At 33.5% G+C, this 17,796-nt stretch overlaps 1 protein-coding gene across 4 annotated transcripts in view; it reads left to right on the forward strand.

Moving 5' to 3' along the window:
• The first annotated feature begins 12,531 nt into the window (after positions 1-12,531).
• The window catches only part of ATRAD17 (RADIATION SENSITIVE 17), a 77,421-nt gene continuing 72,156 nt past the window's right edge, over positions 12,532-17,796 (forward strand). For 2 of the 4 annotated variants that reach the window (XM_078295856.1, XM_078295855.1), the window contains exons 1-9: positions 12,532-12,851; positions 13,001-13,070; positions 13,389-13,471; positions 13,621-13,668; positions 13,831-13,887; positions 14,168-14,270; positions 15,795-16,105; positions 16,514-17,154; positions 17,559-17,619. In XM_078295856.1, coding sequence (XP_078151982.1) covers positions 12,663-12,851; positions 13,001-13,070; positions 13,389-13,471; positions 13,621-13,668; positions 13,831-13,887; positions 14,168-14,270; positions 15,795-16,105; positions 16,514-17,154; positions 17,559-17,619 — 1,563 coding nt within the window. In that variant the 5' untranslated portion in view covers positions 12,532-12,662. Of the gene's footprint in view, positions 12,889-12,945; positions 13,071-13,388; positions 13,472-13,620; positions 13,669-13,830; positions 13,888-14,167; positions 14,271-15,794; positions 16,106-16,513; positions 17,155-17,558; positions 17,620-17,796 lie in introns of all 4 variants that reach the window. The other 2 variants (XM_078295858.1, XM_078295857.1) reach the window with 2 other exon arrangements.

The raw sequence follows: 17,796 nt of genomic DNA on the forward strand, positions 1-17,796 counted from the left end.
CTATGCGTATCACGCGGGTTGTTACTGTGCTACGGCTCTATATTCGAGTTTTCAAATCCTAACGGTCGATCCGAACTGTTTATTTTGTTTTTCATATTAATGTGTTTGGGGATCAAATTTTACATTTTTTGAAATTTTTTTTACTATTTTTTTAGATATTTAGAAAATCACTTGATCTGAAAATTCTGGACCATCCAAAAACAGTGATATTCAATAAATCTAAAAAAATAGTAAAAAAATTTAAAAAAAATGTAAAATTTGGTCTCCAAACACATATTAATATGGAGAACAAGATGAACGGTTCGGATCGACCGTTAAGATTTGAAAACTCGAATATAGAGCCGTAGCACAGTGCCAAATCGTAATATGCATAGTACCATAGACTCACTCTTCTCATATTGTTAGTCTTTAATTATTGACTCAAAATTTGAAGACAATTTATTCATTTGATACCGTTATTTGTATGAAACCTTTCGGACGTTGAACCACTTTTGAGGTCATTTGGAAGAAATTACTTTGATGATCGTTTGGAATTCTTGATGTTACTTTCATAATACCTAAGCTTGATACACATGACGTTTTGGCTTTTGTATTTTACTGAAAGGTGTTCGTAATTATTGCTAATTTATTGTGTAAACATGCAGGTGCTTCAACTTCGAGCTTCTATTCTAAAAAGAAACAGGGCTTAATTGTGGTTGAACCGTATCTTAATTACATCATTTTAGCTACAAGTCATGACCTATTTGTAAATTTTTTATTTTATTTTATAAAATTGATCGCCATGAAACACCGACATGTTGTACGCCAGTTTACAAAATTAATTAGGATAAGAGAGATACAAATTACAATTATGCTTTAATAGCGACAAATTATATCACTTTGAAGCCCTAGGGATTTTAAACAACTTTTTTTCCTAGACATACCGAGTTCAAACGGATCTTAAAAAAATGCTTGAAGGTATAAAGAAATTGTTACAGTGTGTATACGACAAGTTTGATAGATTATAAAATAATATTGAAAAGTCATTAAATTTGACTGATAAACTATCAGTATGTTCAAATTACTACAATAATTTGATTTTTTTTTATTTATATCGAAAAACCTCACTATATGTCACGGTATATTTAGATATTATTCTCGATAAAGACTCGTGTCATTGCACTAAGTCCATAGTTTATTAATTAATCTAAAAACGCCATTAATAACTATAATAAGTAAGCAATCTTTCTTAAAAATTACCAAAAATTCAGCGACTTGTAACAACTTTTATTTTTGTGAGGAAATTGCCCGTAGGCAAAATTGTAACAAATTTAGTTCTTTGCTGCAAAAAGAAAAAAAAAATATAACTTTTTTTTTTATATATTTTTCATTTTCCTTCGGAAAGAAGTTGGGGCATGGTAAATGAGAAAATCCGTAGAAGTACTTCCAAGAAAACATATATATATAGAGAGAGATGGGCTATGGTGCATTGCAATGCATGAAGGGTTTGTGCATTGGATCATAAATCTAAAATTCAAAATTCAAATGGTTGATCCAAACCGTTCATCTTGTTCTCCATATTAATATGTGCTTGGAGACCAAATTTCACATTTTTCTGAATTTTTTTTACTATTTATTAAGTATTTTACAAAATTGTTGATCTAACGGTGGCTGCTGATTTTACTGTTTTGTTAAGCCACCGTCGGATCAACAATTTTGTAAAATACTTAATAAATAGTAAAACAATTCAGACAAATGTAAAATTTGGTCTCCAAGCACATATTAATATGGAGAACAAGATGAACGGTTTGGATCAGTCATTTGGATTTTGAATTTTAGATTTATGGTCTAATGCACAAACCCCTTTCATTTTTCCTTCGGAAAGAAATTGGGGCATGAGAGATGGAGTGAAAAAATCAGTAATTAAACCAGTTGAACTGCTGATCCAATCAGTGAATCAATGAACCGGAGGGCTACCTGTTCGATGTCCGGTCCGATTCTAATAATATTGGTCCAAGGACGTGTCCTTGCATGGCAGCCTCCAACCAATCATTTTTTTTTTTCCAAAGATGATCTTGACCAAATAAACAACAAATTGGATGAAAGAGTAAATTAATGTTGTTTTTAAAATTAAAAGATGACATTTGTTCAATTATAAATCATAGAAGGATATTGTAAATGTTTATGCTTGTTTTCTTTCCTTGTTGTTCGTAGCGCTGTTATTTAGTGTTTTAATTTTAACAAGCAGTTTAAAGCCAACAAATTATGGGTAAGACCTCGATTTCCTAGTTTTTTTTTTCTTCCATTCAGATTTTCTGATGAATTTTTCTAGTCAACGGGGAGGGATCAGATTCAGATCACACTGGCAGTCTCTGCCATGCTATTTTAAAAAAAGAAAAGAAAAAAAAAAGGAGGGATCAAATTATCTACCCACTGAACACGTGTCGACGATTTCTGATATTAATAAGAGAGCCACTTATGTATTTAATGCCGTTATTCACTCTTTCATAGGATACTTATGAGTCAAAGAACAATTTTAGTTGGAGTGGTAAAATTAAAAATTAACTAAGTGTAAAATGACATTATAATGATTTATAATTTCGGAGTGATATTTTTAAAATTTTAAGATTTTAGAGTGACAAATAATTAATATTTTCTAAAATTTAGGAATCTTGGACGGGACAGACAACAGTCCCAAACCTTTTTTTTTTCCAACTGAACGGGATGGATTCCACCGTCCAAATAATTTTCTTTCTTGGTAAATTAGATTTTTAACTAGTAGAACGAGATTTATTGTCCTATCCTTTGGACGGAACAAGTTTTTTTTACAAATCGAAATATCATAAAGACAACACTATTTTGTAATTTTTTTTTTATAATTTCTATTAATAAAAGAATGAGACTTATTACTAATTTACATCTTCTTCAATACTACACAAAGGGATCTTTTACCATTAATGAATCTGGACTGTTCTTTTTAACTTGGCACAACTCTCAAAGTCCAATAATATTGCTCTCCTATGCTAGCTTGAATTCCAAAATGATGAGATTTAATTCAAATCGTAAAGTGAGGTCCATTCTCTACAATATTAGATTTTCTATGCTAAGCTCGAATCCCAAAGTGTTGAGAATTAATCTCAAACGTTACTCTACAATATTCGATCTGGTCCATCAAATCATAAATGTAAGGTTCCGATTATCCGTGGATTGTCAATGAACTTGCTTACTGGAGAGCATCCAAGGTCCAAACCCTTGAGTCCGTATCCGCCCAGGTACCTGAGGTGCAATTTATAAAAATGGACGGCCCGGATTAATTCTATCCAGGCTAAACTCAATCCGGTAGTTGTTGAGGCTATGGGGTATGCTTTTGAGATTTGTGTCAAGTGAAATGAATGGTCCACATTCGGCACTTGCACCTTAGGTACCTAGAGCTGCTAATTGAACAGGGCTGTTCATGAATAAATGGGCTGAACAATTAACAAACTGATATTGAACGGGTTATAATCTGGACAAGGCTCGAAGTTCGGTTCATGTTCAAATTAATTCTTAAATACGATCCGAATCTGAACAGGTATTGAACAACCCGTTTGATATCCAATAAACAGCCCAATCAGATCTCTAGTGAACAGATTCGAAAACAACCCGTTTGAGCGTTTGAGCGTTTACGCCCGTTTGAGTTCCTCTTCATCGATCTTTCACCCTCTCTCTTCGCGACCTCTCTCTACTACTCTGCCTCTTTGCCACTCCGCCTCTCGTCACCGTCTCTCTTATACTCTCGTTTCGATCTCCAATCCCTCCGCTCATCCTAGAGGCGCACCTCTCTCCTTTCTCCCAGATGACCTTGACGCCGACCCCTCTTCACGACCCTTTCCCTGTCTCAATTAGTAGGCCTCGATTACAAAAATTCAACCTAAAAGTGGTGCTGGTTAGTTGCTAGTTTGAATCAGCTGGTACAGTTCGGTATTGGTATATTACAAATCCGACCTAAAAATGGTGCTGCTGGGTACAGTTCGGTGTTAGTACATGACTGCTTTTGGTAGACATTTCTGTTGTCATTTATTGTAATTTATTTTCTATCAGTATTCTTGAATAATTGCACTATTATTAGGAATGAGTGTGGCTAAGGTTACTAGTGGATTGCATTCCACAACCGACATTGAATTGATGCAAAGTTTGGCTTAATTTATTAAGTTAAGAGAGTAACTCAAGTTTAGCTTTCGTTTAATTATTTCAATTATTGGGGTAAACTTGTACTAATAAGCGAATTATACTGATATGGTATTTTCAGTGGTAAACAAAACACAGCATGAAGCCGGTAAAATTGTACTAATAAGCGAATTATACTGATATCGGTTTGTATGAATGAGATTACTGATGTTTTCTCTTGATTTTTTCTTTCCAGGTGGTCGGTAGAGCTCTCCCTACTCCCGGCAATGAGCAACCTAAAGTCTACAGGATGAAGCAAAGTCAAAATTTTGGTAAGATTTTAGATCCAAGATCTGCTGTTGTTTGATTTTGTTTAAGGTTTGTTTTGAGTTTTGAATTGTAATTATTTGGTGTTAAATTTGTTCGATAGGTATTTCCTGAGGAAGCTGAAGAAGGCCAAGAAGATCAACGGTCAAATCCTAGCCCTCAACGAGGTTAGTATTATTTATGTTGATATTTCTAAATTGCCATTTCCTGAATTTGTTAGATGATCAGGTGTGGTAGACCTGATGAGTTTGTAGAATGATTTTATTTCTGACAGAATTATTAAGAAACCAAAGTACTAGTATTGAAATTTTGCATCTAGTACTTGCCGATTTTTTTAAAAATACCCCAAAAAATAATTATTTTATTAATAATAACCAGGTTTTGCATGAAATTTTAAAAATACCCAGGCCGCAGATTTTTTCTGCGCTCCGGAATTTTTATTCCGGGCCGCAGAAAAAATTTGCGCCCCGAAATTTTTTTTTTTTTTTTTAGAATTTTTTATTCCGAGCATAGATTTTTTCTGCGGCCCGGATTTTTTTTTTTTTTTTTTACAGTTTGGAGAAAAAAAAATCCATCATGTATATGTATATATATGTATATGTATGTGTATGTGTATGTATATGTATATTTATGTATGTGTATGTGTATGTATATGTATATGTATATGTTGTTCTAGCAATAATCCTTTTAGTCTATTTGACTAATTTGCAAAAACATACAATTATTGAATTTTACGATTTCTTCTATTTTAGAATTATGCAGGTTCAAGTCAAATGGAATTGCAATATGGAATACTTGAACTGAAGAAATCATGAAGACTTATCAAGAATGTAAATTGTAAAATCTAAACTTGGTAAAGTGTTTTTGATGTTGTTTCAACAGGATAAAAACGTTGGTAACGTTTGTAAAACGTTATAACGATTATACCTTAAGAAAACGCTGTGAAACAACTCGATCAAAGTCAAAAAAAGTCAAAAAACGGTGCTGTAACGTTTTAAAACGTTGGTAACGTTTTCTGAACGTTTTAAAACGTTGGTAACGTTTTAATTAATTTCCAAACTTCAGAAATTCCTGATTTTGATCAAGTTTTTTACAGTGCAAAACGTTATGTAACGTTTTATAAACGTTGTAACGTTTTTGAAACGTTTGTGTAACGTTTTGGTGCAGCTCTCGGACTTTTGAAGGCTCATAAAACGTTACCAACGTTTCTGGAAAACGTTGTAACGTTTTAGCTCAATCAGCTCATTTTTGAGCTGCCACTATAAATAGACCGAAGGGATCACTTTCAAATCCAACCTAGCCGTCCCTAAACTTCAAAAGAGGCGATTTTCTGAGAGCTTGGTTCCACCATTGTTGATTGAGCTTAAAACTTCAATATCTCTCAATCAATCTCAAACAACCTCAAATCCACTTCACTAATCTCTAGTTAGATTAGGTTAGAGTGATCTATTGAGTGTTTCTCTTGTTCTCGAGTTGCTCGTGTGACATCCCTTGGTTGTAAGGGCTCGCCGGCGCTCATCTCTCGTTGGCCGTGACTTCCCGTTTTGTAAGGGCTCACGGTTCACAATTGTAATCCTTTCATATTGGGTAATAGAAAGGCGCACCTAGAAAGAGGTTGCGACGCCCCGGAGACGTAGGCCATTGTTTTGCCGAACTTCGTTATCATCCCGCGTGTCAATTTCTCTAAACTCATCTCTTTTACTTTCAATTGCAATTAATTTTCAGTTTTCGAGCTAATTAGCGGTGCCCCTTAAGTATAACAAAGTGGTATCAGAGCAAGTTGCTCAAATTAAGACTCACTTAGTTTGAGTTAGATCAACTTGGGAAATGACACCTTATAGATGTGTGAGAGAACCCCCAATTTTCGGTAATACAACCAACAATTTTAGTCATTGGAAAAATCTTATGATTCAATTTTTTAAAACCAATGAGGTTTGGGACATTGTAGAAAATGGATATGTACCGAAAATTGATGACAATAATAATGTGACCGCCACATCCAAACTTGAAAAGCAAATTAATCTAATTGCAATAAATTATATAATTAATTCGGTTAGTGAATCTATCTCATCATTAATTAATGATTCGTGTAGTGCCCATGAAATATGGGAGGATCTAACCAATCGATTTGAAGTAAATGCCCAGATTAAAATGAGTAAGACAAAGATGGATGAACAAGATCTCAATCTTGCGTTGACGGCAAATGTAGATGAAGGTCCCTCGGCAATTGATGTGGACTCAATTATTGCAAGCAAGAACATCACCGACGAGACCACTATCGAATTTCTCATAGACCTTGTGAAATCAAGGAACATCAAGAAGGGCGATGATGGAATTGAAGCCTCAACTAGCTCCGCTAATGAGGTACATTTAAATTGGGGTCTTGATGGTATTGAGTCCGAAGATGAATTGACCGATGAGGAAGAAGGTGGTGAAGAATACAATGGTACCATTGATGAGACCGAAAATAACTTGTACACCAATCGGTTAGAAATCAATGAGTCAAGCATTTTCAAAAATGAGAGTATATCATGCTATGATGATGAATCAAAATTACAATCTCTCCTTGATGAGTCCAATAGAATTTTGGTTGAAAAGGAAGGTATTATTCAAAAATTGATTGCTAAAAATGACATGTTAGAATGTGAAGTTAGGAATTTAAAAACATCGCACATAGGTGAAATAGGCATATTAAAGGTTAAAGTTCAAACCTTAGAGACCGAAAATAGGGCATTAAGGTCTCCTAGTGAATCTTCAAATGTCACTAGTCTAGATCCTTATTATGTGAGTAATTTGATACATGATCAATCTTATCATAAAATAGATAGAGTTGGTCTTGAATTTGAGAAGGATAAATCCTCATTTAAATCCAATCACATAAAAGACCCAAAAGAAAAAGGGGAACATTCTCAAACTTCAAGTATTCCAAATGCCAAACTTAAGTTTAATTGTGAGCAATACTCAACTTATCAATTCTTTACCAAAAAGGGTTTAACTCCCTTGAACAAGGAGTCATCCAAATTGAAGTCTTCTCATGCCTCAAATGCTAAACAAGATAAAAAGTCACCAAATTATGCATTTAGGTATAAGTACAATAAAAAAAATTTCAAGAACAAAAATACTTTTCAAAATAGTGATAAGAACATGTTTAATCCAAAGGGGTCAAACAAAACTTATTTCAAAGGACCCGATGGATGGTTTTATGAACTTAAAAATAAAAATGATTTACAAAACCAAACTCAAAGAAATGGTGTAGCTAGAGATGTTCCCCAACATCATAATCGATTTGATTTCAACAAAACTAAGAGTGTCACATCTAAAGTTGCAAATAGGTCTCATGATAGTCGTAGGTGTAGCATGCATGAAATTAAGCATCAATACCAATCCGCTTTCAAGCAAGGTTCTATTGCTCAAAAGCCATCAATTACATTTTGTAATTATTGTTGCAAAATTGGCCATACCTCCTTAGAGTGTAGGTTTAGGAATGGAGACAACAACTCAAATGTTGTTTGGGTTCCTAAAGTTAAACTAGCTTAGATTCATACATAATCTCCCCTAATTTATTCAATTTGCCAAAAATCAAGGGGGAGATTAAACAACGTATGTGTTAGTTACTAACTCAACAATAACTAATATATACTATTGTAGGAGTGATTGATTGCATCTCATAAACAAAATGCTTGGATCATTGATAGTTGTTGTTACACACAAATATTATGCGCAATCTAAACTCTGCATAATTATGAAATTCGCTTCCGCTACATACCAATTATGTGTGACAACACTAGTGCCATAAAACTAAGCAAAATAAAAATATTTGTGTTAGCTATGACTCATACATATCGACACCAAAAACCAAATTGTCAATATTTTCACGAAATCCTTGAATTGTTGAGTCTCATGAATTGTGAACTTGTTAAGGGTTTGAATGCAAAAATGTTAATTGCTTGAATTGCTATATCTTAGTTAATTTGGTATTTGTTGTTGGTATGTATGAGATGTATGAATTATTTGAATTGTGTGAATTGATAACTTGTCAAGGGTTAAATTGCAAAATTGTTGAATGAGTAGAATTGTGTATCTTAGAATCTTGACAAGTTGTGTGATATATAGAAATGCATGAATTGAATTATTTTATATGAATTGATATGCATTGAATTGATTTGTCGATTGATAATCATTGCTTTAAAATTGCGACATTTAAATGGATTTGTAAAATGTTTGACATGAAGTATTAGAGTAATCCCTCAATTTTATCTCATTTGTGAATTATCGGTATCATATTACTAAATTGAGGGGGAGTGCATATTTTGAGGGGGAGCAATCTTAATTTGTGCTAATTTTTCTCCCTTTCGTCGATTTCCAAAAGGGGGAGAAATTGCTAAACGTGCAAAATAACAATTGGGTAAACCAAATTGAAAAAAAAAAAAAAAATTCTCATTTATGCACTTACTCGCATTGTATGTTTTTGCAAATCGTCAAAAGGGGGAGATTGTTGTTCTAGCAATAATCCTTTTAGTCTATTTGACTAATTTGCAAAAACATACAATTATTGAATTTTACGATTTCTTCTATTTTAGAATTATGCAGGTTCAAGTCAAATGGAATTGCAATATGGAATACTTGAACTGAAGAAATCATGAAGACTTATCAAGAATGTAAATTGTAAAATCTAAACTTGGTAAAGTGTTTTTGATGTTGTTTCAACAGGATAAAAACGTTGGTAACGTTTGTAAAACGTTATAACGATTATACCTTAAGAAAACGCTGTGAAACAACTCGATCAAAGTCAAAAAAAGTCAAAAAAAGTAAAAAAAACGGTGCTGTAACGTTTTAAAAGGTTGGTAACGTTTTTTGAACGTTTTAAAACGTTGGTAACGTTTTAATTAATTTCCAAACTTCAGAAATTCCTGATTTTGATCAAGTTTTTTACAGTGCAAAACGTTATGTAACGTTTTATAAACGTTGTAACGTTTTTGAAACGTTTGTGTAACGTTTTGGTGCAGCTCTCGGACTTTTGAAGGCTCATAAAACGTTACCAACGTTTCTGGAAAACGTTGTAACGTTTTAGTTCAATCAGCTCATTTTTGAGCTGCCACTATAAATAGACCGAAGGGATCACTTTCAAATCCAACCTAGCCGTCCCTAAACTTCAAAAGAGGCGATTTTCTGAGAGCTTGGTTCCACCATTGTTGATTGAGCTTAAAACTTCAATATCTCTCAATCAATCTCAAACAACCTCAAATCCACTTCACTAATCTCTAGTTAGATTAGGTTAGAGTGATCTATTGAGTGTTTCTCTTGTTCTCGAGTTGCTCGTGTGACATCCCTTGGTTGTAAGGGCTCGCCGGCGCTCATCTCTCGTTGGCTGTGACTTCCCGTTTTGTAAGGGCTCACGGTTCACAATTGTAATCCTTTCATATTGGGTAATAGAAAGGCGCACCTAGAAAGAGGTTGCGACGCCCCGGAGACGTAGGCCATTGTTTTGCCGAACTCCGTTATCATCCCGTGTGTCAATTTCTCTAAACTCATCTCTTTTACTTTCAATTGCAATTAATTTTCAGTTTTCGAGCTAATTAGCGGTGCCCCTTAAGTATAACAGTATATGTATGTATATGTATATGTATATGTATGTAGAGTAAAGCTAGGGTGTGACATGCTCACCAACAAAGTTTGGTGAGCATAACTCCAAAAATATATCGGATCGACGTTAAATGCCGAATCCAAACCGTTGAAATCCATGTACTTCATGAGTGATGCATAAACATGCAAAATTTTGAAAGTTTCGAGTTTATTTGCTACACGGTCAAGTGGTCAAAGAAATAATAAAAATTGAATATATAAAATAACTTATAATAAAATGTTCATTTGTTTGACCACTTGACCATGTAGCAAATAAACTCGAAACTTTCAAAATTTTGCATGTATATGCATCACTCATAAAGTACATGGATTTCAACGGTTTTGATTCGGCATTTGACGTCGATCTAATATATTTTTGGAGTTATGCTCACCAAACTTTGTTGGTGAGCATGTCACACCCTAGCTTTACCCATGTATGTATATGTATATGTATGTATATGTATATGTATGTACATGTATGTATATGTATCTGTATATGTATATGTATCTGTATATGTATATATATGTATATGTATATAATATTTATGTTTATGTATATGTAGATGTATATGTATATTTTTTTTTTATTTTTTTTTTAGAGTTTGGAGAAAGAAAATATCCATGATCTGATTTTTTTTAATAATATATGTGTATGTATATATAATATAATATGTGTATAATATATGTATATGTATATATGTGTATATAATATATGTATATATGTGTATATATGTGTATACATATACATAAACATAAATATTATATACATATACATATACATATACATATACATATACATAAACATAAATATTATATACATATACATAAATATTATATACATATATATGTATATTTATATATACATATATTTGTATATTTATATATACATATATTTGTATATTTATATATACATATACATATACATACATATACATATACATATACATACACATACACATATACATATACATACATATACATACACATACACATACACATACACATACACATACACATACACATACACATACACATACACATACACATACACATACACATACACATACACATACACATACACATACACATACACATACATATATATACATATACATAATGGATTTTTTTTTCTCCAAACTCTAAAAAAAAAAAAAAAAAAAAAAAAATTCCGGGCTGCAGAAAAAATCTGCGCTCGGAATAAAAAATTCTAAAAAAAAAAAAAAAAAAAATTTTCGGGACGCAAATTTTTTCTGCGTCCCGGAATAAAAATTCCGGAGCGCAGAAAAAATCTGCGGCCTGGGTATTTTTAAAATTTCATCCAAAACCTGGTTATTATTAATAAAATAATTATTTTTTGGGGTATTTTTAAAAAAATCGGTAGTACTTGTATATTGTTTTAGTTAATAATCAAGCTTTGAGATTTCTTGTGAGTTTACATAAACAAAGGAGACTCAGGAGTGTATAAAGAGTTTTAATTGTATAATGAGTGGTACCGGGTTAGGTACTTGAATATCTCATAGCATGCTTAAACAAACCTAATATCTTAGCAGATATTAGTGAAAGATTCTGTAATGCAATATAGATTCAGTGCTTAAACATACCTAATATCTTAGCATGCTTGTCATTTTAACGCAGGATGCGAAAGGGCTTTTTTTTCATTGAAGTTGTTTTCAAGAGGTAGGTGAGGAGCAAGGGTCATCTCTGGATGTAGAAGAGATTAAATTTATTGGTCGAACCTTATAATTAAGGTTTAATTTTGTTTTTGTGAAGTGTGGAATGTTAAAAATTGATATATTATGGTTGATTCTTTGAGAAGCTTTTGTTCAGGGACAATAGATGAACTCAGATTTGGAATTTTAAATAGAAGTCGATGAACTCAGATTTCATTTTGGTGATTTTTAAATCTCTGGATTATGTGTAAAATTATTGGTAACTTTAATGGTAACAGTTACTTCTCTCAATTCCAACGCATTCAATGAGAAATAATATCCTTGCAATATATGTTACTAAAATTACTGAAAATCTTTAATTAAAAATAATTAAATCTGTTTATTTGTATAATTAGATGGTACATGCTTTTGTATAATTAGGTGTGAAAACCTAATTAAAATTGATCAATTAATTAAACATGATTTTCTTCAAAATTGTAAAGGTTTGTACACGCTGGATAAAGGTTGCTACTTGCGTTTGGTACTTAAGGCCCGGACCAATTTCATATAGCACTCTGCAGCTGCCTGATTGATTGTCCACCGTTCAGCCCAGTTCGTTGAAACGGGCCTGTTCTGAACAGGGCTCAATTATGAACCGAACTCTGTTATGAACAATACAGAACGGGCCGATGATAAACATGAACTCTTTTATTCGGGCTGATCATGAACAGGGCCTTGTTCATTTTAGTTCTGAACCGGACCTGGTATGAACAGGGGGCCCGCTTGGCTGGGGTGATACGGATTCCAAACCCTTGGTCTTCCTTCCGGCAGAAGCCTCGTCTCTCAAAAAACCCGCCAAACCCAAATTTCCTCTAACATTCTCCAAACGAGCGAAATAAAAAGGGGGAAATGTTTTGAGCTTAGAATCACACATAGGTCATGGGGAAGAGAAGATCCATTGTAGTTCGATCGTCTTCCCCCTCCGCATCGGAGGAGGATGTGCGGCGGAGCTCCGTCTCTCGTCGGCGATCGAGGGCTAGTTCGTCTGCTTCTATTTCATCAGGAAATAAGAAGCCTCGGAGGAGGACTGCTACGAGGGATTCTATCTCGAAGCACGATTCTGGAAAGGTAGAGATAGTTGTTCTAGAATATGCGCGTTATTCAAGTCAGTGAGAGTTCAATTTTGCGTTATATGGTTGTAATTTCATATATTTTGTTTTAGAACGCGATAATATTTTGCTGGAAACTTAATTGAATAGTTTTTTGCCTTATTCAAGGATATGAAGGCTGAATTTGATATGCTCTCAGAGGATTTTTCTGATTGCCGTTATGATCTCAGCAAGTCAGGTGATATAACTATTTTATTTTTTATTGTTTTGATGTTATATTCTAAACATAATTACTCTCATATATATTTACTAATATCGTTTATGCTTAAGTGTCATTTAATTTGACAGTAACAAATGCTGATTACTGATATTGTCAGAAATATATGCATATTATGATATTAAGTTGGATTCTTGTAACTTTTGTTATTATCACAAATAAATTAAAACAAGGTAAAAAGGGCACTCCATAACTATGTAAATTTAATTTTATATTTGTTTTTAGGTATTCAAATTGTTGTCATGTTGGCTTACTCTTATTTTATTGTATTGGAAACAGGACCTTTATTTCATACAAAGGAGCTATGGGTTGAGAAATACAAGCCTCGATCTTTGTTAGACCTCGCCGTGCATAAGAAAAAGGTTCTTCTTTGCTCATAAGTTTCATGTAAAATCACAAGAATAATGGATATTTGATTTCATATTTTTACTATTAGAAGTGATGTTATACTATCTATTTCTAAATGAAAATACCAAAGTTCCTTTATTGGCATTTTATTGCACTTGGACAGGTTGAAGAAGTGAAAAAATGGTTGGAAGAAAGATTAAAGATGTCTAAGGTACCCGAATTGTCGCCAATAATTTGTTCTTAGTTTGTGTCAATTAAACAATGAATTGCATGAAAGCGTCATTTATTTCTTACTTTGTATGCCTGTACTTTATTGATTCATTATTTTTTCCAATAATATGGTTTTACAGATCAATTATTTTTTCAAGTACAGGAAGGATTAAGTGATTACACTCTTCTTCTCACCGGCCAGGCTGGTACTGGAAAATCTGTAATCTCTCTCTCTCTCTTGCTCGCTTGCTCGTGCACTACACTATGCTGTTGGTACTTCCTGATACCAGGCAGCTTAAGACTAGAAATAAGAAAGTGATTTATGTAGGTGCTGAGTCAGCTTGATCTGACATGCAAGTACTCACCAAGTCTGACTAGCACGATCAATTCAACCAGCACTTAATTTGAAGTGGATGATATTCCTTCAATTTTGTTCAATTTTTTTATAGTAATGTTTGTTTCATAGTTTCAGTCTAAATAATTTATCTTTTATCTTTTAGGCTGTTATTCATGCTGTTGCTTCTGACATTGGGGCTGAATTATGCGAGTGGAGAACTCCTACACCAACACTTTGGTCTGAACATTCACATAATTCTAATTCAGGTATGACATATTTTGAAGCTTTTTAAGTTTAACTCTACCATTTTGAGGAAAGAATGGTACTGGCTCCTTAATTGATGCACTTTGTTCAGTTTACAACCTAAACTATCAGGCCTCTGAGCATTCTTGTGATTCAGTTTACCTGAAACTATTGCATTGTTTCAATTATTCCCCTGAACCTTTTCTTTGTTCAACTAAATTGTATGGGTCAATTGGATCTTTCCAGTAAAACATTGTTACTATTAGTTCTACAATCAATTATTAGAACTTGATGCCTCTAGATGCTTCACATTGCTTGCAAAATTATCAATGTGTTAGTAACAGTAGGTTTATTTGAATAAGTAGTCAAATGTTCTGGGTTTGATTTAATCATTTTTCAATAAATAAGGGTCCTGATTGAATCTGAAAGAAAATTTAGGGCCTTGATTGAACCAAACTGCAATTTTTGAGAGGTGAAAATCATCCTTTAGTCACTTTCTATGATTATTAAATTCTCAACTTTTACTCTTAGGGAATCCCAAATTAATCTTCTGTCAAGAGGCCAAACAAACAAACATCAGAAGAAAGTGGAAACACAAACAGTGCTATAAAAGATAAAACCAGTGTTAGACTTGCGTGAAATATATGGACATTTTCCTTGAGTTGATTTTTAATATCAATAATGCATAATATTTCTAGGCAGTAAAGTTCATATTTGCTGCACCTATACGAATAGGAGTATTGTAACAAATACAATATGGAAACATGGATACAGCATTTTTCAAAGCCCAAGAGTTTGCTATTTTTTGTGTATGTATTTTTTTTATATTTTTGTACATAATAATATAAAATATTATAAATATGCATATAAGAGTATAGTATTCAACAGACAAGAATATACAAATAAAAAAAAATTAATTTTTTGTCTTTTATATTGAATAAAGTTGAGGGAAGATAGAAGCTGCTAAATGTAGTTATGAAAAGTTAATGGATACACAAAAGTACATTTTCTTCTCTTTTCTAAAAAACTGATGGTTGATCAATGAAAAATGGAGTTAATATCTAGAGCCTTCTTATTTAGTCCCAGAAGGGCCATGAAAGAGATTCCAGTAGTGATTCTGATGATTCTGTTTGGCAGGATGCACATAACCCTTGATAAATTTATATCCTACTACCATATCTCTTAACGCGTCAGCTGGTCTGTCTTGCACTTATCGTACACATGTTGTTACACATATTTACCCGGATGGATATCCATTATGGTATGATTTGCTATTTATGCGTATCAGGGTAACACAAGTTGTTAATATTCATATTTTGAAGGGTAATATTTGAATAGCACCGAGGACTGTCATGAAGTTTAGGCAATATATGTGGAGGATATACTTCTGTAGGAAATTTGAAGGCCAGCCAATGTATGCAGGCATTTGAGTAGAAAATTTTGTGGTCAAATGAGTGACCCTACTGGGCGAATTCCATTTTCTGCTTCATATTATACTTCTTCTACTACATTTAGATAACCAAAACTTGTTTTACTTTTCTTTTTAGGATTACGATACATGTCAAAGTTGGAAGAGTTTGAAAACTTCCTCGAAACCATAAGAAAATATTCTTTACTCACTCCAATGGTTACTGCTGAATCTAAAAAGCCCGTTATTGTTCTAATTGATGATATCCCTATAACGAATGGGAAAATGGGCCTTGCAAGGCTAAGCAGGTGCTTAATGGCTCTAACTTATTCTACCAAGGTCCCAATTGTGATATTGATCACTCAATGCCATAAAACTGAGATTGGTGGTGGTTCATCTTGGTATTGGGAAGAACTTGAAGCCTTAATTGAAAGAGCTGGTGCACATAAGGTACAATTTCTATGTGATTACTGCTTGGTAACTGTTTTTTCTAGTATTGACTATTTAAGGGAGTATTTTTTATCGTCATTGTCTGACTATGTTGTAACTAGTGGGTTTGAGAAACTTGAATTCTTCTTGAGCAGAATCTCAATTAGAGAGATTTATATAAATAAATTATAACACACACACATACGTGGGTGTGCGTGCTCACACACAGCACACAACACACAACACACAAGGCAAGACAACACGACACAACACAACACAAATATTTTGGCATACCAATCGTTGGTCAAGTATGCTATTGGATTGTTACTACCTTTTGCATTTATTTGTATATTTCTGTTGAAGAAAGGTAAGCAGCCCATACCACATTTCCCATTTTACTACAAAGTTACACAAGTTAATCTATTGCAGATATCCTTCAATCCAATCACAGTAAATTCCATGAAGAAAGTTCTCCTCAAAATAAGCAAAGAAGAAAAGTGTGAGGTGTCTATTGAATTAATAGAGGAAATAGCTAAAGCAAGCAGAGGTGACATCAGAAATGCAATTACATCATTGCAATACTATTGTCTGAAGCCACAAAGGGCCCAGCAACTGATGAGTTCTTCATCACTCTCAGTTGGTAGAGATGAAACACTCTCTCTCTTTCACGCCCTCGGGAAGTTTTTGCACAACAAGAGGGATACCGCTGCTGACCCTGATTATCAGGACCCACCTCCATTCACACTCAAGGAGAGATATAAAAGAAAACCCATGAAAATGGAAATGCCAGAATTGATTCTCTCTCAAGCCTATAGCCAGGCACGCTCAGTCACTGATTTCTTACATGAAAATGTTCTAGATTTTATTGAGTTTGATTCTGTTTTTGATTCATGGGTTGTCAGTTCTTATTTGAGTGATGCTGATTGCCTCCTTGCTAGTGGCCATATGGGAATGCCGTCTCGAAGGGCTGTTTATGAAATAAATGAATCTGAGGGTCTTGCTCATATAATTTCTGCATCAGTTTCTGTCCGTGGGGTGCTTTTTGGAAATTCGCAGCCCGCTGGTTCAAGGTTACCACTCTATACTTTTTCGTTTCCAACAGATGTATACATCTATAGGGGTTATCATTCAGGTTGATATATATGTCTATAGAATTGTCATACTGGTTGGTATGTTTAGGTACTACCATACTAGGAATACTGCTTGACATGATCAGTAATGATGCCTGTTTGGACGGTCAGGATAGCTGTATGCTGGTTACTAACGATAGTTTTAATCAAAGCTGCATTCTAAAGTCTCAAGTAAAAATACTGCACAAATTTAAAGATATTTGGAAAATAATTTAAAGTCAACTAACCCCCATACTTACATGCACCTAGGTGCGTCACTACAAGTTAATATCATATTACGATTCGCTAATGTTATTTTGGATTGATCTTCCCTTATTTTACTGATAATGAACTTATGTTTGAAGGTGGCATAGTATTCGTACTCCGAGGATTTGGCAAATCGAGCAGTCCATTCGGCATATTAAGGTAATTTTTTTTTTTTTTGAAGGAACCGGCATATTAAGTATGTAACTTAAAAATACAAATCCTGAGTTTTTTAATTTTTCTTTTGGGAAAAGTGGCCCTCAGACCACCAACCTTCATTTCTTCCTAACCGCCGAAGTGATTGCAAAAAACTTGGTATTTAGAAAATACCAGGAAATT

Source organism: Carex rostrata, chromosome 31 (assembly GCF_964058835.1).
Source record: "Carex rostrata chromosome 31, lpCarRost1.2, whole genome shotgun sequence".
Lineage (NCBI taxonomy): Eukaryota > Viridiplantae > Streptophyta > Magnoliopsida > Poales > Cyperaceae > Carex > Carex rostrata.